Source organism: Triturus cristatus, chromosome 10 (assembly GCF_964204655.1).
Source record: "Triturus cristatus chromosome 10, aTriCri1.1, whole genome shotgun sequence".
NCBI lineage: Eukaryota > Metazoa > Chordata > Amphibia > Caudata > Salamandridae > Triturus > Triturus cristatus.
Genome location: NC_140593.1, coordinates 503,096,795 through 503,119,841, shown reverse-complemented (window position 1 = coordinate 503,119,841; position 23,047 = coordinate 503,096,795). Strand labels below are relative to the sequence as shown.

At 41.5% G+C, this 23,047-nt stretch overlaps 1 protein-coding gene across 1 annotated transcript in view; it reads right to left on the bottom strand.

Moving 5' to 3' along the window:
* Positions 1–23,047, bottom strand: part of PTPRN2 (protein tyrosine phosphatase receptor type N2) — a 2,166,812-nt gene that overhangs the window by 1,226,013 nt on the left and 917,752 nt on the right. The window contains exon 7 of the mRNA XM_085631955.1: positions 5,865–6,107. Within this exon, the coding sequence (XP_085488081.1) occupies positions 5,865–6,107 (243 nt within the window). The remainder of the gene's footprint in view (positions 1–5,864; positions 6,108–23,047) is intronic.

Below are 23,047 nucleotides of genomic sequence, written 5' to 3'. Positions count from 1 at the left end.
TCTAACAGACTAAAATATGTATTTTGATGTCTTCTGGTTTCACCTGATATCGCACATGTTCTTAATTTGTTATATACTATTGGTATTTAAAATTTGCATATCTGTTCTTTTATTTCTGTCTTCATGTGGTGCCTTTATCAATTCCAATTCACTCAGGGTAAATCTCTTTTAACTCTTATCATTTGCATACCCTCTTCTGACTATGGGGTGATCCTTTCTCTCTATACCACACATATTGTTTTTTTTATTGATGGTGGTATATGTGAGGTTTTAGACAGATGACATAGAGGCACAAACAACAGCTTAGTTTAATGACTATGTTTCTAGTTTTTTGTAGCGTTTTCCTGAACATTGTCGCACATTTCAATATTGATAAAGTGGAAATCTTATTTCATTTGTAGGGGTAGATCATAATCACATTTAGAGTATACACACATATAATAATTTGCTTTATTTACGTGAAGATATTAGAATTATGAACATGTAATAACATGAATAATTGACGTCTTTAGTCCATTTACGAGTCGCATGAAGAATCAATATAGAAAATGAATGTAAGGAGCAGAAAACATTAGCGTGAAGAATTCGTATTGTGCACTGACAAATATTCAAGTGTTAAATGTGTGTATTAATCATGCTATTCCATACGTAGATAAATTTATTAGTTGAAATTGCATTAATGTTCTTCCATAATACTTCATTATGTTAGCTAGAATTTGTAGGCCTGAAATGCAAGTCCCTGAAAACTCTTAATTTAGAATTAACAGTTTGAATTTCATTTGTGCTGTGAAATCTGTTCTTTCACACATTTTTTGTTGCGGGTGAAGAGGGGCTCTTTTAGGTAGAATCATTTTTTTGTTTTACTAGTTAGGCAAGGAGAGAAGAATTTACAATCGTGTGACTTGAGTCAATGAAGGACGTATCACACAGGGGAAGGCCTGGGAACCAAGGACAAACTGTTGCAAGAGAGGTAACCTGAGGATAACTGGCTGTTGGAATTAGGGATAGTGTGCCACTTCTTTCTTGCCTTCAGAGAGACAGCATCCTAGAATGAGCTCTGTCATTGGGATTGTAGCTCCCATTGATGGTGGAGAGACTTCTTAGGAAGACTTCACTCACTGACACCTTTAATCCTTCCTTTTGAAAATGCTTACATGTCACCTAAGTGCTAGAATAGGGATAGCTTTAATGCTCTTCACTCACCAACCCTCGATGCTGGCAAATTTAGACTCATGCTTCCTGATTTAGTGTATCTTACTCCTTGAACTAAATATGTTGTTTATGCTGCACCGTCTAAACTGGATGTGCAGATTTAGCTTCATGCTAATTTCTTTGTATTTCTATATCTATATCTATATATATGAGGTGTCTTTATGTTCAGTTATTTTTGGCTTTGTAATAAACCCAACTAACCTTAAGTAGTTGTCCATGAGTTATTATGTACCAAGGAGAAATATTAGCTAATTGATTGTTTTCCTAATGATGATTTGTCTCCCCTTTACATTTTCATGCTGCAAAAAAGAACCATCGTATTGTGATTCTAGAACAGGTCTAGAACTTATGGGCCAAGCCCTTTCATTATCATGGCATTCTTTAAGAATGTTGACATGCCTGGGTCCTTTTTTGATTTCCACCTTCACACATCTTTAACGTCTGTAACCCTTTTAGAGCTTTTAAGATACTCTGAGATTAAAATACAATATTTTACAGTGCCCATGTATTGGGCCTCTCTGTTGTTCGAGTTTGTGCATTCAGTAATGATTGCACATTGTGGGTCGTGATTTTCCATTGCACTCATATATTTGTTGCACTTTCCAATATGGTGGCATTGTATTAAAAACTGGTTACGGTGTGTGTCCTTCTTTGATTTCTAACATGCTATATTAGCAAATTAGTATTTGCCACCATCACACCTTTACTCACTTACCTTTTCTGGACACTAGATTTAGATGTACTAAGTAGTCACTAACTGCCTCAGACCTACTTTACAATGGAGGAACCCTTTATATTTTGGGTTAATTTTTAGAATTTGGACCTTATCAGGCTTCTGCTTTGTACATCAGCATTATAACCTTTAGAGCATACTTTTTACCGACGCTGGACACAGTACTTGGATGTCTCCACTCATCATCACCCACTATTGTGGGTGCTTATGTCTCGTAATATACTGACGGTAAGTTCTACATACTTTTTGTTGTGAACACTTTCATCATACATGGCTTACTGTTATATTTAGTTACTCTTTTATTGGTAAGAGGTATCTCTATGATGTTGTTCCGATTTCCTCCTAGTAACAACTTTTATTGCATTATTTTAACAGAAGTGGACATCCAGGACTGGTTTTATTGATATACCTACGATTGTTGAGGAAATATATTAGCTGGTGAGAATTTCTTTTTTTGGGGGTAGATCTACATCTCACTACACAATTACGAGACACTTCAGGGTGTTTCTTCTTTCCTTTCTACTGAATTTGTACACAATACTTGGATGTTTCCGCTCATCACCCACTATTGTGTGTGTTTATGTCTCGTAATTTACTGACTGTAAGTTCTACATATTTTTTGTTGTGAACGTTTTCATCATTCGTGGCTTAATGTTAGATTTTGTTACTATTTTATTGGTAACGGGTAACTTTATGTTGTTCTTCCGATGTCTTCCTAGTAACACCTATTATTGCGTTATTTGAACAGAAGTTGACATCCTGGACTGGTTTTATTGATGTACCTACGATTGTTGAGGAAATATATAAGTTGGTGAGATTTAATTTTTGGGTAGTATTCTACATTTCACTACACAGTTATTATATACATCTGGATGTTTCTCCTTTTCTATTATTCCTTTCTATCATTTTTTATCTAATCACTTTGGGTGCTTTTATAATTTGGTTTGGCTCTTGATACTATCTTCCTTATGATACTGGATTATGTGATACTGTATGCCTTTTTCTCACTTGAAGATCTATGAACAAAGACACTCAGTAATGTTTCCATATAACACCCTTTTGTTGATTAAGTATGTGTTTGGATCGCCTTTTATTGTATGATCCTGATAGAGAATTAAAATGTTTTTTTGGGGTGAACACAAGGTGTTGGGATTTTCCGTTCTCTCTGATGTCTGAGAACTCTGGACACATATATTATTTTTATTGTTATATTAAGGTCGTAAATTTATTGTCATTTTCTGCATATTGTTGCAGACTTGAAAAAGTTGCTATTGTGGTGAAACCCGTGTCAGCTACCATTGTTACAAAAAGCTTACGATCAAGTTACATCTGAATCTCTCTATACAATTTGCATCTATGGTATTTTGTTTTGTTGGACTTTATTAATGAGTGTTTCGGTATCAATACTTATCAAGGTAAAATCTAATCCTTCATCACATTCCACACAGCCAAAGCACTGAATAATACATTTGTTAATATCAAACTGGATTTTTCTAACAGTCTGCATGTAGGCCTCCCTAACTGTCCCACTGAAGTCATTAACCTTGCCACTGTAATACTTTACAGTCTCTCCAAGCACCTTCTCATCTCTACATATCCACACAATGCTGGCTGGCTTTCTGCAAAGAAAAGCCCCCTCTAAAAATTAAACTCATCCTTAAAGCTGCTTATGGCTTAGCAGCTGACTATTTTTCTTCCACGCTTACCTAGAACCATACCCATTACCTATGATGTACCAACCAGAATATTCTAGCCTCATCCAGAACATCCAATGCTCTATCAATAACCCAGTCCTTTCACCTAGTTGAGCCTGTTTGCTTAACTCTTCCCACCTCTTGGCCCTCCATTCAGGAATGTATCTAATGTCAAATGGAAGACAAAGGATGAATATGACCTCCCCTCATCCTGAGTGTATATGAGTTCGATTATTTTGTATTTTTTTGTCTCTCGTTGAAGAATAACTGAAAAAAAAGGTTAAAGTGAACTTATGGTTAGCTTTATTTGTAAAATAGTATTGAATTAACTTAATAAATTACAAAGTGAGTTATGGTTATGAATAAAAGTGAAAACACACTGAAATTCGTAAATTATGGTTCCTTCTGCAATCCATATCTCACACAACAGCCATGCACACAATTATCACACCCCGTGGAATGCTCATGATCTCACTCTCAATGAAACAGATTACAAATATCATAAAACGTCTTAGAGATGAAATTACATGTTGCATTGCAATCGTCCTTATCCTTACCACTTTGACAGAGACAACTATGAATGTAGTGCTGTCTATAAGTTTGAGTGTGTGCTGTTGTTTAATTACATTTTGATTTTAGGTGTTATTTGTTGCCATAAATATTGTGAGGTCATAGGCATTGCATTTGGGGTGCGAAATACGATTTGCATGGCTCTTTGCAATTCAGTAAAGGACCAAAATTATTACTGGGGGTTTGGGTAATAATAGCTGCATCATACTTTTTTCTGAGATGACAGGCAAATCAGAACACAACAGATGTGCGAATCTGCAGCCAGATTACCAGATCCAAAATGAGATCCATAATGCACAGCAGGAGAAAAGGATCACTCAACCAAAGGTGTCCCTTTCATTTTTTAGTAGGATTCATGATTCCTCCATGGATGGAGGATCCATGAATTAACAAATTTTAAATGTGAGTTTCTCGAACTCTGCTGAATGGATTTAAAACAAATCAAGCAAAGCCACTTTCTTAAGTAAGGTTCTATTTACAAGTCAAGTTTGGTGTACTTCTCTTTAGCCATTTGTATGTATTCAGAAGCAAAGAATCTTAAGTGAGTTAAAACCGGAAACATCACTTTTGAAACCATCCCCTCTGATTATGGGCAACTGCTTAATGGATCAGCACAAAACTTTCCATGAAGAACCTAAAATGGATGAACTTTTTATTGAAATGGTCTGTACAGATTTGTTGCACCATCGTTAGTAAGAAAACAAAAAGTTTTAAATTGAATCACTGACCTAACCATATCTACAGATGCACTATTGCTGCCTCTGTATTATCAGTACTTTTATATTGTTGTAGTTTCTGAACGGTGCATACTCACAAATTGTGTACAACTCCCATCACATATGCTAAACTGTGGTTTCCATTAGCCATAGACCTTTTGAGATGCTAAAAACAATTATTATTTTATTTAAAAAAAATTTTGTTACAAAATCGTGTTTGCTATGCGGAGCACCACGAAATAGCAAATAAATGACGTTTTACTGGAATATTTGACTGCAAATGCATTTTGCGGGTGACTCAACAGTTGTTTTTCTGTCCTTTACTAATTCACTTCTACATGCGCCCATAAGAACAACTGATCAAGGTGCTTCAACAACAATTCCAAATGTACACCAACAACACCCGGATTCATCTCTGCTAAGAAAAGGAACCAGGTATCCAACCAAAGATCACAAATTGCTTGGACCTCCCAATTATCCTCTGCTGGAGTGGGAATACAGAACAATATTTCAGTAGTGTGCAGTAGTGAGATGGATTACTTCAGCACAGTACTAGCCCCAACACAAATGGTAAAGAATTAGGGTACATACCTGAGGGTACACACCTAATACAAATCTAACATTTCCCTTGAATAAAAACAGAGTTTAGGAGAATCATCTTTTCATTGTTCCTTAAGATAACACTATTCATTCAAAGTCAGTCATTGGATCGTATTGATGAATAGCCCTGCCCCTGTCATTTGAGGATTATTACTACATACTATATTCTGTCCTCCCAATGAAGAATAGTAATGAGCGTCTAGCATGTCTCCCTCTCACCTCTTCAAGACAGTGATGCAGCAACCTCAAAATAGAACCAATCTTTGTATAATCTCCCAGTTCTACAAACAAACGCCTGAAATAAATTAAATAATCTTCTGTTAAATGTACATGGGGTACCTTCAATTTTCTCTGATGCAGTGTAGTCTTCTTCGTTGCCTTGTAATGCTGGAGATATCACTCTTTTCATATCCTGCTCAGATCTTCCTCCTTGTACTTTTCCAGTTTCGCCTTCCTTCGCATCAACCACTTGAAGTGTATCGGCAATAACGTCAGCCAACTCATCCAGCTCTTTTGGGCTGAGGTGGTCAATGTTCACCTTGCGCTTTCCCAGCTCCCTCACCACATTTTCAATAAATGTTTCTAAATGTGAAAGACAATAGATGGAAATTATTAGAATAATTGTCTTTGGTTTCTATATATTTTGTTTTAGAGTTTTATATATCACAAACTCAACCCGAAGGTATCAGAGCGCTTTACATGAGCACCAGTTACATTACAGATGCACACATTCATTTTTTGGTAGGCATGGGGAGATTAAGGGCCTAATTAGGATAGCGGTCGGTAACCAACATACCTAGTTGGAATTCTGACCACCGTATTACGATTGCGGCAGTCGGAATTCAAACCAGCTGGTCAATCCAGCTGGCTTCCGACAGGCTCAAGGAGTCCATTGGCCAGTCGGAACCACCAACAAATTCCCATATGAAAGGCGTTTCCGCTGTTGAGATTATGATGTTGGTTTCCATGTTCGGTTCTGTGACATGGAAAGCCTGTCGGAAAGCGACTTCCCTTCTTCAGCGGCCGCTAGTTGGTGCCCCCCCTTTAAATTCCTGCATGTGTGGCGGCCATCGTGAGGTGCCTCCGACACAGTTCAGGGATTTACAGTGACACCCATTTCCCTATAGGAGCTTGTGCTGCGGCCGGTTTCCGACCACCTCACAAGCTCCCATAGGGAAATAGGAGTCTGCGACCGCACCATGTGCGGTCACATTGTAATTGCGGTTTTGACCCGCCGACCTGAGGTCGGTTGATCTCAAAACTCCAGGGATGTCAGTCAGAGGAAACTCCGACAATCATCCAAATTAGACCCATAGTTATTTGCCCAGAATCACATGATGTTGAATGTCCCTGCCGAGACTCGAACCCAGTTCCCCAGCTTCGACGTGGACTGTTCTAGCCATTAGGCCACATCCATGTTTGGAATTGCCAGCCTTTTAAACGTAAAGAACATAATTTAAGTATAACACAGCTCCAAATATTATTGTTGCTTTCATTTAGTCTGTAGCAGGAAAAAAGGTACCTCATCTAGCCTGTATCTAAACCCTCCCCCATTTTTAGGCTGATGTAGATGAAACTACTGCCAGCCTTGTCTTCCCCTGGTCCTCATGTTGCCAGCTCTATGAGCGGTAGTAGAAGCCATTGTCTGATTTACCAGTGGACTTAGGATGATCAATAAGGCGTCTTGCTCAATGGGAAGGGGTCAGGGCCGCCCTAGCATACCTGTTGATGTAGTTGATCACCACAAGCCCTTTAAAGCCATCGGGTGAATAGAACAAATGCTACTTCAGCATATAGACACCAGTGCTAATTCCCCCAACACATGTGGGTTGTGGTTAGATGGTAGAGAGGCCTCCGACTCAGTGGAAAGGTTTGAGCGTTGTCCTAATATCTCTGATAAAATAGCTGATCATCACCAACCCTATAAATCCACCGGTTGGTAGTGATATCATTTTTGGATTCCTTTGATCAGTTGTGTACAGAATCACAGAAGGTAATTACCACTTCTTAGCAAACATACATACATCTTACTATACCTCTATATGTCATTTCTTATAGAAACACTTATGACTCCTAGCTTACAGCCCTCTGTAATGTGGGGCAGAGGAAACGGACTTTAGGACCTCCGCAACCATGGAGGCGTGGACAGGGCGGGATCAGGGAGGGATCAAGGGGCATGCCCGGGAAACGGGCAGAGCAGAGTAGGCTACTAACAGAGAAGGTTGTATGAATAAAAAGGTTAACGTGAATCTGACCTCGTGTCCGAATTTATGTAAGTAGGACACTACAACTGGCGACGAGGGTGGTCACGGTCCACGTCGAGTGTGCCCTGTTGTCTGCAGCCGTCGGGAGGAGCTGCGCGAGCGTGAGGAGCGCTCTAGTCCGGTGGATTCACATGGCGCGAGTCGGAAGCCTACCCCGATCGCGTCTGATCGAGCGGGCTGCGACGCGGGTGCCCACCCCGGTCGCTTGTGGAGGACTGACCGCTGAAGCGGTGAAGGTGTGCCCGCAGCCAAAGTGGAGGAAAGTGTGGGGTCGTCTGAGGACCCTGGTGGTAGCGTGGAGGTCCCACGTTCTGTGGATGCGACGACGATCTGGGAGCCCACCCCAGTCGCGTGCTGCCTGTGCCTGAACACTTGTGGTGAGTGCCTTATGTCGTACTGGCACGTCTGAGGAAGATCGGATCACCTGAGACGCTGCGGCTGATGTGTGCAGATTGAGGATCGAGGGGCGCGTGAGAGCGAGGCGGCCATCTTTCGGTCAGGCGCCTGCACCAATCTCCTGCGAGGAACCCCCGGCAGCCATTTTGAAGTCAGGCAAAGGCTGGAATTTGGCAACAAGCATTGATCCATGCAACTGCAAACACTGAAAGCCATCAAGCACTGGAAAATGTAACAAGTCAAACGTGAAAGTCATCAAGCATTGGTAAATGTAACTCAATGATGAAAGATTAATCAAGCCTTGGCAAACTCAACGGGAAAGGCGTTCCAGTTCATCAAGCACTGGTACATGGAACCGTATGGTCTGTAAGTCTTCACGCACTGAAAAGAGAAAGGAGACAGCCTCAGAGCCAGCGAAGAGTGGCCAACACAACTGCTTACCTGAGTGGCTCTCGCGCACTGACACGGTTAACGGACAGTGAGTGAAATCTCGCTGGCAGCGTACTAATCTAGACTAACGGCCTGGGTCCTCACCATGTCTACTTGTCGGTTCGCCCATCAGGGTCAACGTCGGCCAATGCTGGGCAGATGGGGATGCTCGGAGTGTCATTTCTGCGTCCACCCGAACCGCTGGTCCTTGAAACAGGCGGAGGCATGGGTCTCCGGTGGAAGGAATGGCTCGAGGACTTTGAAGACTTTATGAAAGGGTCGCAGGTGACGGATGCTGGTCAACAGCTAATAGCATTACGCAACCTAATAGGCAAAGACGTCGGGCAAATCATAAAGGAATTACCCACAGCCGATGCGGCGTCTTAAACGGATTTGTGTGTAGCACTCAACAGGAAATTTCTGCACAAGAAAAACATTGACTATGAGAGATACACGTTCAATCTAGCAGCCCAAGAAAAAGATGAGCCCATGTGCACCTTCATCACTCGCCTTAGACGTCTGGCACGCTATTGCGAATTTGATTCTTTCTCGACTGAGGATGCCCTTCGTTTGAGGGTCATTGAAGGGTGTCAGTCCAAATCGTTGAGACGGAAACTGCTGAAGAAGAGTTATTTGCTGGACGAAATCTAAGAGATGACGCGAGTGCATGATCAAGCCGAAGAGCATGCAAAAAAAATGGAAGCTGGGAGAAGTGAGAAGCGTGAGCAAGCCTTCAGACTTCAATCGCACAACGGACGCAGACACTCTCCAGCGAAATCAAGGTCTTCTAGAGCCAAGAGGCAACAACAGCCAGTGCACCGGCGACATCATAGCTTCAGCCGAAACCATAGACGAAGAGAACGGCATCTCAAGTGCTATCGGTGTGGATATGACTTTTCCCACACGGATGGATGCCCCGCCATGGGTCAGGAGTGCCGGAAGTGCGGCGGGAGAATCATTTCGAAAACGTCTGCGGAAATCACAGGAGAAGTAAGCCGAGGGATCAGGACAGGTCATCTCGATCCACAAGCACGTGTCATCAGGCCAAAGCAGTACGTGATCGCCGAGATTCATCAACAGGTTCCTCTCGCTCTAGCTGTCAATCTCGCAAAAGCTATAGATCTCGACACACGTCATCTCAAGACTCAAGGTCACTGTCTCCCATCTCGCAGGACAGTGATGAGTATGTATGCATGGTTGCTGATCCTGACCGACTAAAAAAATATCCCCGGCTCAGCATCCAAGTTGGAAAGCACTGGACAAAGTTTGTCATGGACAACGGAGCCTCATTAAACTACATGCCAGTGGCAGAATACCAGCGAATCAAGCCGCTTCCGCGACTGAGCCCTGCTCATGTGAAAGTATACACGTGGATGTCGAGAAAGCCACTCCCATGTCTGGGGAAGTTCTCAACGCAGCTCACGTACAAAGATCGGACCATTCCTGCGTACATCCATGTCATTGAAGGGCCGGAAGCTGACTGCCTCCTGAGTCTTCCGACTGCTGAACGGCTACGCCTTGTGGACATCCTCTACCGTGTTGATGATGAACTTGACGTGATGCGGAAATTTCCAAAGCTGTTCACTGGTCTGGGGAAGATGGCTCACTGCCAAATTCGACTACACATCAATGAACAAGTAGCTCCAATAGCTAAACACCATCGACGGGTTCCTTTTCATCTTCAACACGCAGTCGAACAGGAGTTACAAGATCTGCTTGCTGCGGACATCATTGAAAGGACGGATGGACCTACACCCTGGGTCTCTCCCATAGTCGTAGTACCGAAGAGAGGAGAACCTGACAAGGTTAGGCTGTGTGTTGACATGAGGGCGCCTAACACGGCCATCGAGCGAGAGAGGCACCCAGGGCCACATATCAGTGACATGATTGCATCACTTAATGGAGCTAGGATATTTTCCAAACTGGATCTCAATAAAGGGTACCATCAACTAGAATTACATGAGAGGTCGCAATACATAACAACTTTTTCCACCCACATTGGCCTCTTCCGTTACAAACGACTTAGCTTTGGCGTGTCCTCTGCGGCTGAAATTTTCCAAGAAGCCATCAGGAAGACGATTCGTCACATTCCTAATGCCCTCAACTATAGTGACGATATCCTGGTATATGGATCCTCCACACAGGAACATGACACTGCTTTGGAACGAGTCTGCCATGCACTGATGGAAGCCAATCTCACCTTAAACAAAGCCAAGTGTGAGTTCCATAAGTCCACGCTGAAATTCTTTGGCCATATCTTCTCCCAAGCGGGAATGAGACCAGATCCAGATTAAGTGGCGGCGCTGAATGACACCCCCAGCCCCCGAGATGTTGGGGATGTTCGCTCCTTTTTAGGGATGGCCAGCTACTGCGCTCGATATATCCAAAACTATGCGACTATCAGCTATCCCCTGAGACAACTCACAAAACAAGGTCACCCATTCAAGTGGTCAGCTGGGTGTGAACAAGCTTTCAATGAAATCAAGGCAGCTGTGGAATCAGCTGACAACATGGCGTACTTTGATCAAAAAGAAAAACGGAGATTACGGTAGATGCCAGTCCTGTGGGGCTGGGAGCAATTCTTGCCCAATATGACTCGGAAGGTGATCAAAGGCACCAATTGCCTATGCAAGCAGGAGTCTAACGGAGGCAGCCCGAAAAGGAAAGCTTGGCTGTTGTCTGGGCTTGTGAGCATTTTCATATCTTCGTATATGGAAAACACTTTACACTAATTACTGATCATCAGGCCCTTATCACCATCTTTGGCAATCCTCGGGCCAAAATGCCACCGAGAATAGAACGCTGGGGCCTTCGCCTCCAAGAATACACATACACGATTGTACACAAGCCTGGAAAGGCTGAAAACCCTGCTGACTATATGTCAAGGCACCCCAAAGAAACAACAAAGTGCAGGTCGTCTGTGGCTGAAGAATACATATGTTTTGTGGTGGACCAGGCCCGACCTCCCACGGTCCCGTTAGAAGCCATCATAGACGCCACTCTTGAAGATGCTACCCTGCGAGAAGTAAAGCGACGCACGCAAAACAATGAGTGGAGACACCTAGGTGCTGACACCCCAGATAGTGCTGTTGACAGACATGAACTTGCAGCATTCAAGCATGTAAAGGAGGAACTATCAGTGGCCACAAATGGACTACTTCTAAGAGACAATAGAATAGTCATCCCAAAACATCTACGCCAGGGCGTCATCAATCTGGCTCATGAAGGCCACCGAGGCATTGTGGCCACCAAGAGAGCCCTGAGGGAAAGAGTATGGTTTCCGGTCCTCGACCAAATGGTAGAGACTACACTGAAAGACTGTCCTCAATGCCAACTGGTTAGTCAACCTGATCCTCCCGCACCGCTACAAATGTCCCGATTACCGGAGGGTGTGTGGCAGCAAATTGCTGTAGACTTCTTTGGGCCATTTAAGTCGGGACAGTATATCCTGGCCATCATGGACGAATACTCACGATTCCCAATTGCACAACTCATCACATCAACCAGAGCTTCAAGCACAATATTGGTGCTGGATGAAGTGTTTGCTGCATGGGGCATCCCCAAAATAGTGAAGACAGACAATGGGCCCCCGTTCAACAGTCAGGACTTTGCAGATTTTGCCAATCACTTAAACTGCAAGCATCGCAAGATTACACCTCAGGCTAACGGAATGATCGAGAGATTTATGTCCACCCTAAAGAAAGCCATTCAACAAGTAGAAGTGGCACGACAAGACATTCAGAAAGTTCTAAATGAAGTTCTGCGGGCGTACCGGAACACCCCTCACTCCACAACTGGCAAGTGTCCCGCGACTCTAATGCTCGGCCGGTCCGTGCGCACACGAATACCTATGGTTGACTGGACCGACAAATCAGTGTGTCGTGAGTCTGACTCTGATTACATATCCCACACGGATCGACTCCGGAAAGAGAAAATGAAGACATATGCGGATCATCGCAGAAGAGCTGTCCCATCTGGGATTCAGGAAGGTGACTGGGTGTTAGTGAAACAAGAACAGCAGAAGAAGTCTGATTGTCGCTTTAACGAAACCCCACTAGTTGTCACCAAACAAAAGGGAACCATGATCACAGTGGAATCGGATGACAAAAGAATAACCAGGAATGTGGTGCATTTTCAGAAGTGCAGTCCCAAAGTCAAGGAGTTCCTCGACGGCTCGATGAGTCGAGAAACCAGACCAAGTGCAACAGAGATTGGCGCTCGGTCACCGAGAGTGGCTCCTAGTGGAGGAGAACCGTACTGTCCCGAAGTCAATGTTCGTCCCCACCGGAACATCAAGAGACTGATTCGCCTGATCGAAGAACTGTAACTATGTGACATTTTTGGGGCGTCTAAAAGTAAAATGAAGAGTGGGGTGACTGATTTTGTTAAGAAGGGGGGAGATGTAATGTGGGGCAGAGGAAACAGACTTTAGGACCTCCGCAACCATGGAGGTGTGAACAGGGCGGGATCAGGGAGGGATCAAGGGGCATGCCCGGGAAACGGGCAGAGCAGAGTAGGCTAGTAACAGAGAAGGTTGTATGAATAAAAAGGTTAACGTGAATCTGACCTTGTGTCCGAGTTTATGTAAGTAGGACACTACACCCTCCACCGTACATCAATGCACATTTGAGGCAGTTTTTTACACTTTTGGGAATGTTCCATTTAATCATTAATTAGGTATTTATCATACATCATTTGTGACGTGCTATTCAGCAAAAATGTAATGAATGACTGTAATTGCTCTCTTTCTTTAGTCACCCTAGAGTATTTATAAGAACCAAAAGAAATCATTATATAATGACAAATTAAAACAATAAACAGACATCTTGAAATTATCAATATTCTACTAAAATGATGATGAATATATATTTGGCTAGTTTTTGGAAAACAAGCGTGACTCTAGGACCGTGAATTTGGGAAATTGCTGCTGTTGATACTAATTAACAGTAATTGAGTTTAGCAGCACACTTAATAGAGGACAATATAGAAGGTGTGCTTGACAATCTTTAAAACTGTATTTCTAATCTAATCATGCCATAAAGTAACACATAATTGGTTATATATATTCTCCTAATGAACAAGACAATATTGAAAGAACAAAATCAATTTTCAACATAACAGATTACAGAATTAGCAAAGCTAAACCAGGGAACTGTTAGATAATTACCCAAACAAATTAATTCTATCACATTGCAAGTACACCATGAACTATTAAAACCACCAGTCAATACTGTGAGCAAAAACATCAAGATGTAAGACTATGAAGTATTACGGTATTCGTCCTTGATTCTCATCCTAAAGCAGACTCTCTCCCTGGTTGCCTGGTTTGACATTTTAAACATTCAGGGACACATGCATCAAACTCCTCATTTGCGATGACCAAATAGCGATTTTTAAGGAATCACTATTTGGTAATTGCAAATGCCTATGCATGTAGGAATCGCAATAAAATGTGCGATTCCTTAACATTAGCTAATAGCAATTCGGATATTGTGAATCGCTATTAACTAATGTGACTCCATTCATTCCTATGGGCCTACAGGCCCAAAGGAAGGAACGGCAATGCATTCACAAATTGCGATTACCAAAGTGGTAATCGCAAATTGCGAATGCAAATCCAAGGGTGCCTAAGGCCCCCCTGATGCACCCCCCAAAAAAAGGTAAGTGTGCACATGCACCTAAGGGCATGTGTGTGTTACATGGCACTTTAAAAATACATTTTTGTGCATTTTTCAAAGCATGCACAAATTACCATCAACTTTAAGTTGATGGTAATTAGCGTTTCCTAAGTGCACAGTTCGCATTTAGGAAAGGCTACATACATCGGCAAATAGGGATTCGCAAATTGCGATTCCCTAAATACATCTGCAATTTAGGTAATCGCAAAAAAATGTGATTCCCTAAATTGCGAATGACAAAAGGTACATGCATCTGAAAAGGCCTTTTTTCATTCGAATCGGCCCGTTTGCGAATGGAAAAAGGCTTGATGCATGTGCCCCTCAGTCTTATGTTTTTGCTGCTCTTTTCAGATTTCCTCTGTTTTTAATGTTGCAAAACTCTCTTAATATACATTTCATTTTACTCAGAAAGTGTCTTTTTATTTAAAACTATTAAAGAAGAATGATACATTCTTTTTAGATTATGTTAACTTAATTTTATTAAGTATTTGCTAATCAGCATGTCAGGAGTGGATGAGAAAGACGACCTTTTTCTGACGTACTCTCAGCATTTTCCCATTCGATATTAATGATGCATGCAAGCTGGCTCAAGTAGGCTCTCCATGTAATGTTTCTGTATTTAGCCTCATATTTGGAATGTCATGGAAAATAGCCCGCCAAAGGAGGGGTGTGCTTGCTATCGCAGGTTCTTCCCTCCTGTTTTTGCAGTGTTTTGTGTAATGTAATAGCTGTGACATGGTAGTGAAATGCAACACATTCAGTTGTTAAAGGCACGGCCTGTGAGCAAAAGTGTAGAACTGGGGGAAAAACCTTCAATATGGGTGGTAGAGCAATTTGCTAGCGACCAATTGACTGATTAACTTAGAATTGAAGATTTTTCAAATGGCTGTGCTTTGCTGAACCCCAATTTGAGCTCTGTAGTAGTCAATAATTCTACTGCGCAAAAGATGTAAGTACACAGCAAAGAAAACTCCCCTACAAGAAGTGCCCCACAACATTGCTTGTATGCTTCAGTACCCGAAAATACCTGCAAAAAATCTAAAATACAGATCTACCTGTTTATAGCAGTCTGACCATATCAGCAATGCCCACAAGTCCCTGCACAGGCGGGTCTGACATTTCAGTGCATGAGGCAGTTTTCTGGCTGTCTGTGGGCCTGATTTGTGGTCTACTGGGCTATTTTGGTACTGTTGATTCCCCTGAAATTTAAACAAACATTTCCTGCAGCAAGCTCCAATCCATGCAGACTCCCAAACCTCGCAAGATACTTATAGAGCCTGGCTTAAAAAGTTCAAAACTGCCACAATTTGCAAACATGAGCCACTGTGTTAGCTATCTAATTCACTAACGGGGGTCACTTTTATGTTGGGGACTGTTGTTTGTTCCATTCCGACCCTGAACGTACCTAAAAGCCTTGTACTATATTTACATAGGTGTTCTCAAATTCATCTGTGGCTACACAAACCAAATTCTTTTCACTTAATCTCACATCTAACAAAGGGTTTTGAAGCCTATTCACAAACTGCACTTTGAAATAAGTTTAGTAGTGCTACAATAGTACTACTCATGTACTACAAAATGCTGTTCACAAACCTATGTGGGGAGGCCTGTGCCTCTCCTATATTTTCAGTGCAGAGATCTCCACCCTGGTTGCGGAGGTCTATAGGTATACATTTCAGTAATCAATGTGGGAGGAACCTGGGGCAGTAACTGGAAAATGGGGAATACTTGCTACTAAATGGGAAGGGACTATGGAAGGGTAAACAGGGGTTTAAAGAGGGGTTAGAAGGGATTTAGAGCAGGACATGCTAATACAAACACACCCACAAAAGAATAAACTTATAGCTAATTACAAATTGCACTTCAAACGTTACTATAACCCAAAAGGACCCACAACAGCCACACAAATATGTGGGCAAATTTGGCAAAAAGTTAGAACTTTATTCTGAATGGGTGCTTTTTGCAATTCAGTGTAAATATTTTTAGACATTCTTGAGAAATTTGGGTTTAAAGAGGTGTTTGGGCTTGGGGGGATGTGGTTAGCGCCTGACGAAGATGGCGGCCAGTCCCTGACTCTCCTGGGATGGCAGGGAGGAGAGAGGACCTGATGCTGCACTCACCACGCATAGAACCCCCAGAATGATGGTCGGAGAACCAGAGGCATTGCAGCATCCAGGGAGATGACCTTTATTTCTCTCAGTGCCCCGCAACAGTTTCCTTTCCTCAGCTGCGACGCATCTGTGCTACGGAGCGGCAGCCATTTTGTATTGCGCCTGACGTGATTCGGCGCGCAACGAAGATTTGCCGGTAAACAAAGCTAATTTTTCCAACCACCTTGTCACAGCTTGACTTAACTGCAATATTAGTGCTAATCATTCAACAGACTGTTCCTTTTCTCTGAGTGGCTATGCTTAGTGGAGGCACCTCCTCTCATTCACCACCATGTTATTTCTCATGAGGAAAAGATTGCTGTAGAAGTTTCATTGATGCCTCTCTCTTTTTTCTTTTGTCAAACAACTAAGGCATGTCTTATAAGCTCACACGATGATCAAACAAAATGGACAAGTTTCATGCCTCAAAGCAGACTTTTTCGCTGAGATTGTTGAAAACAACGTGAAAGGAAGGAGAGCACAACTGCTGTATAAGAAACCCCTCACCCACCTACCTAGTAGGTGGCATGCTTCATCATCGGGGCCCAACTGGATTGTCTAGCACAATCCAGTTGTGCTACAACGCCTGAGATACAGCGGAGCAGGGTTATGAGCAGTGAGTGAAGTGCTATATGTGAAGTGATTAAGAGTTAAAAAAGTCTCTGGGAAATGCCCTATGAAAAAACTTTAATTAAAAGGGTCCCAGGACTAATGTAAAAAAAGGTAGGGGGGATATAAAAAGGAATGTTATTTTCCTTGTATCCCTAGAAACTAAGGTCAACTAGTTTCAGCCTTCAACATAGTTCTAGAGGCTTTCGTCAGGACCAGCCAAAATTGAAGAAAAAATAATTTTGGTGAATGGCCGTAAAAATAATATATAGGCCAAGTGTAAGTATCAGCACACACCCTAAAGTGTGCTGTGAGTGTTGTGATGAGGTACTCACAGTAACTCCGTTTTTGGTTACTTGAGTGGAGAGGTAGTTAATCCTCTGGATTTAGAACGCCGTGTGGTTCTCCGCTTGCAGTTTGAAAGGGAGACCAGGTCCGAAATACCTAGGGCGGCGATCGGTTCCGCTTGTTCAGCGGAACCGATCGCCGCCCTAGGTATTTCGGACCTGGTCTCCCTTTCAAACTGCAAGCGGAGAACCACACGGCGTTCTAAATCCAGAGGATTAACTACCTCTCCACTCAAGTAACCAAAAACGGAGTTACTGTGAGTACCTCATCACAACACTCACAGCACACTTTAGGGTGTGTGCTGATACTTACACTTGGCCTATATATTATTTTTACGGCCATTCACCAAAATTATTTTTTCTTCAATTTTGGCTGGTCCTGACGAAAGCCTCTAGAACTATGTTGAAGGCTGAAACTAGTTGACCTTAGTTTCTAGGGATACAAGGAAAATAACATTCCTTTTTATATCCCCCCTACCTTTTTTTACATTAGTCCTGGGACCCTTTTAATTAAAGTTTTTTCATAGGGCATTTCCCAGAGACTTTTTTAACTCTTAATCACTTCACATATAGCACTTCACTCACTGCTCATAACCCTGCTCCGCTGTATCTCAGGCGTTGTAGCACAACTGGATTGTGCTAGACAATCCAGTTGGGCCCCGATGATGAAGCATGCCACCTACTAGGTAGGTGGGTGAGGGGTTTCTTATACAGCAGTTGTGCTCTCCTTCCTTTCACGTTGTTTTCAACAATCTCAGCGAAAAAGTCTGCTTTGAGGCATGAAACTTGTCCATTTTGTTTGATCATATTGTTCTGGGGAAGAGGACAAGTTTTTCTTTTCTTTTCCTCGCTCTCTTGTTGTTCTTATTTATAAGCTCACACCACATATGTGCATGTGCAAAGATATTTCTTCTTCTTGTTTTATGCATTTTTTTGTATTAATCTCATGCAAAAGGCATAAGGGTAACATATAAGTGCTTGTACTTACAAGGACTTCTCTAACAGGATAGGAGATTTCTTGCCTCTCTTTAATATCTCACAAAGGTCATGCCATTTTGTGTTTCTGTTTCAATTGCGTATTTGTCTCCAGAATACCATGGTGTTGTTTCAGCGTGGATGAAAGGTGAGGCAACAACAGATCTTTTCTTTTACTGAAATAGTTATAATTGTTATAATCTTCATTTGGTGCATGGGCAAACTAATTAAAGTTTGGGCACACTCAGCAACCTCACCACGCAAATTTTGTACCTGTCGCAACTCTAGCTCTTGCTATTTATCAATGGAGGACTCAATAAATATATCGCCTAAGGGTGCATCGTCTGCTATTCCTATATCCTCTGGAATGAATAAGGCACCAAGCAACCATTTGAAGAAAGATCCTCCCTCTCCTTCTAAGCAACCCTCTTTAGTCTCGTTAGACCTATTACTAGAGGAAATCAGAGCTCTACGTCCTTTTGTTGAAGAAACTAACTCTAAGCTGCAAAACTCTAACAGATAGGTGGTCAAGTCTAGAAGACAAAGTTACTACAATGGAGCAAAATATTGAGTCTCTGAGCTCCTCTAACACCAAAGTGGAGACGCTAAATTCTCAAGTAGCGAAGCTCCAAAAACAGGTAAAAAATCTCAAAAATAGAAACAATCTTCACATATATGGTTTACCGGAAGGATCAGAGGGCTCGGACCCAATCACTTTCTTCAAATCCTTCATTCCAAAAATTCTTAAATTGCCAGAGGATACTCATCTTAACATCCAAAGGGCTCACAGGCTGGGCCCCACATCTCCAATGTCTTCATCTGCTGTGAGGAAACTGAGAGGGATAATCTTATATTTTTTGGAATACACTGACCTAATCAAGATCTTATTAGCTGCCAGAGCGATTAATCGTATCACATGGTCAGGTAATCCTCTGTTTTTCTCTCAAGATTACTCAAAACCTACCGCAGACAGACGTAGAGAGTTCTTGGCAATGAGACTGCATCTTCGTTCGATGGGAGCACGCTATGGCCTCTTATACCCATGCCTGTTCAAGGTGACCATCAACAACAAAACTACCACGTATGAAGATCCTGTAAAACGTAAAAGTTTTCTTCATTCTTACCATGCAACTCATATGGACACTTCCTTACCGCATAACAAATAGTTGCCTCGGTTGTTCTTTCTATCTTTAATATGCCCTCGTCTTTGGAATCTGTTTTAAAATGTTAATAACTTTCTTCATTCTCAAACAGTTGTTTTTATTATTTCTTCAGCATTTTGATTGCTTGTTGACCTCCTCTTTCTCCCTTACAGGTTACGTCTCCGTGTCGTCCTTCCTTTCTGTTTTATTGCTTGTCGGTTTTGCCTTCCTTCCCGTACGGAGTCTGGACACGTCATTGTTCCATGTGGCCTCATCACCCCTCACCTCTGATTTGTCTTGGATTACTTGTAATTTTTTAGATATGTTTTCCTCTCGTACTTTTACACTCTCTCTTCACTTATCTAATTTCTTTCTTTTTACATATCTTTATCTCATTCTTTTCTTGATTGTATACTCATTTTCTTCTGTTGTTCACTTATTTATCAAACATCGCATGTATGCTCTTTTTTTAATCTCTTTTTCTCTTTGGTCCCAGTTTGTATGTTTCACTTGGCATATAGTCGGTTTGCTTTTGGTATACTCTTTGTTATTTAATGGTCGGTCTTGATTGGTGTCCTTTTTTATCCTAATAATAGGCAGAGAGTATTAACACATCTAGCTAAATTGGGAGCAGATATAGCCTGTTTACAGGAGTCTCATTTAATAGCAGAGGAATCCATAAAATTGAAGAGAGGTTGGGTAGCGGAGGTCTTTTACTCACCGGGTGATGGTAAACGTAATGGAGTGTTAACTCTTTGTCGTAAATCGCTTCCTGTTAAATTACTATCACAATGCTCAGATAAGGATGGTAGATGGTTGCTTACAAAATTGATGTAGGCGAATGCTCCGGTCTCTTTACTTAATATCTATGCACCCACCGCTGGGGACCCCAATTTTTGGACATACTTGGCTCAACAAATTACACATTGTATTGATGACAACTTTATCCTTATAGTCGATTGCAATCAAGTTTTTGACCCTTTTTTAGATCGCAACTCATCGGTTGCTTTTGTACCTCATAAAGCTCATAAACTTTTCACACAAACCATTAAACAATACAAACTTATTGATGATTGGAGTCTCTGTAATCCTACTTTACAGGAATACACTTACTACTCTCCAACTCATCATACACAATCACGTATAGTTTATATTTTTGTATCTCATAATATCTCTCAGTCACTGATATCGGCAGACATTGGATCTATTTTAATATCTGATCATGCCCCTATCACCATTATGCTTGTTGTTTTACAGAAATCCAACACACCTCAGAAATGGCGCTTTAATAATGCTCTACTTTTAGATCCAATGTTTACCTCCTCCTTTACTTTTTTTTAAATGAATATTTTTTCTTTAATCAATCCGACACTTTACCCTTCCATGTGGTATGGGATGCTTTCAAAACAGCAGACAGAGATTTTATCATTGGATATGTTTCTAAAAAATGTAAAAAATCACAAGAACTCACCAAAACCCTTCTGGCTAAGATAAAGAGATTGGAGCATTCTTATTATTCTTCTAAATCGAAAGTTTGCTTGTCAGAACTTATAAATGTTAAGTTTCAATTTAATAAGGAATCAACAAACAATGTGTCAAGATTAGTCTTTGTGTCACTTAAAGGAAGGGAGCCTGGGAAGAAAGAATGTCCTGTATGGCTGTGTAAGAAGGAAAATATATGGGTTGATCGGGAGGAAATGTTGAAAAAGGTGCAAGGGAATCAAGAAAGAATGAAAGGGTTATATGATTCCAGAAAAGGTGTAAAAACGGTCTGTGTTCAAAGAGGAGATTGGGTAGTAGTGCGGAGAAACGAATGGGTTCGTAAAGGGGAAAGCAAGTACCTTGGGCCTTTCCAAGTAAAAGGTGTGAGATCCAATTTTGTCGATTTGGAAGATGGCACAACTTGGAGTTTGGGAAATGTTTGTAAAGTGCGCCAACCCTAGAAATGTTAATGACAATTTGGAGTTAAATAGTTTTACTCATGAAATTAGAGTTGTAATGTATTATCTTATGCTGTGTTTTTTTTTAATCTTATCAATCTATGATTTTGTTATTTGTTGTAAAAAAAGGAGATATGTAATGATATCTAGAGATGATGTCATGGGATGGTTACTTAGCTACAAGAGGAATGTAAAGGAATGGAGGTTCCGAGGTTGGCCAGTTACTGAAGGAAAGGATTGATATGATGAAGGTGTTTTATGCTGGGATGCTGAACCTTGAATAAATCTATTCAACTTACAAGAAACCTTGGAAGGCTCTTCTTTTCATATGTAATGATATCTAGAGATGATGTCATGGGATGGCTACTTAGCTACAAGAGGAATGTAAAGGAATGGAGGTTCCGAGGTTGGCCAGTTACTGAAGGAAAGGATTGATATGATGAAGGTGTTTTATGCTGGGATGCTGAACCTTGAATAAATCTATTCAACTTACAAGAAACCTTGGAAGGCTCTTCTTTTCATGGCGACGAGGATGGGATTTGAAGAGGTAATGAGAAGATTGGAAAAACATAATTTAACTATAAAAAGAGAAAAATGTCAGCCGAGGAAGGGCGTGGTTGATTATTTGGGGCACGAAATAAGTACAGAAGGGATAACACCAAAAAAAAGTATTGATAAGGCTGTGACTCTGGCACCAGAACCCAAGAATAAGGATGAATTATGGTCATTTCTAGGTATTGCAGAATATTGTTCAAAATATGGAAGTCATTTTGCGGAAACAGTTGAGGCTTTAAGAGAAATTATGAAGAAAGGTGTCCCATTTGAATGGTCAGAGAAATGCAAAACAAGTTTTGAACTTGTAAAAAAGAAAATTTCTGAAGCACCCACGTTAGGACGGTTTGAAGTTGGGGGGAGAACGGTTCTAACCACAGATGCTAGCAGTGTTGGAATCGGGGCGGTGTTGTCACAGGTAATTAAAGGTGAAGAAAAGATGATTGGATTTGCAAGTAGAAGGCTGCAAGGTGCAGAGAGGTCATATTCAGTGATAGAGAGGGAAGTGTTAGCGTGTTGCTGGGGTATGTGCCATTTCAAATTTTATTTATGGGGTATCCCGTTCAAAGTACGAACTGACCACAAGCCCTTACTATATATCTTTAAAGGAGGGAAGGGTTTGGAAGGAAGTGTGACATCAAGGATCTCAAGATGGTTACTGTCGGTCATGGAGTTTAACTATGAGGTGGAATATGTTAAGGAAGAGAAGAATGTGATTGCGGATTGTTTATCGAGGATGCCTCTGGAGGAAAATTTTGATGAAGTATGTAGTGATGTTAGTGGTGATGTCTGTGGTAATGTAGGAGTGTGTGCTTTGTTGTCTGAAGATTGGGAAAGATCCAGTGTTGGAAAAGGTGAAGTTAAGAATTGTTCAGGGCTGGAATTTGCATGATTGTAAGGATTCAGATTTGATGGAATTCTTTAAAATTAAAGAGGAATTAAGTCTTTGTGGTGACAATATTATGAGAAGGTGGCAGATCATACCTCCAAAAGGGGTAAGGAAACAGATTTTGGAGATAATTCATGAGGGTCATCCAGGT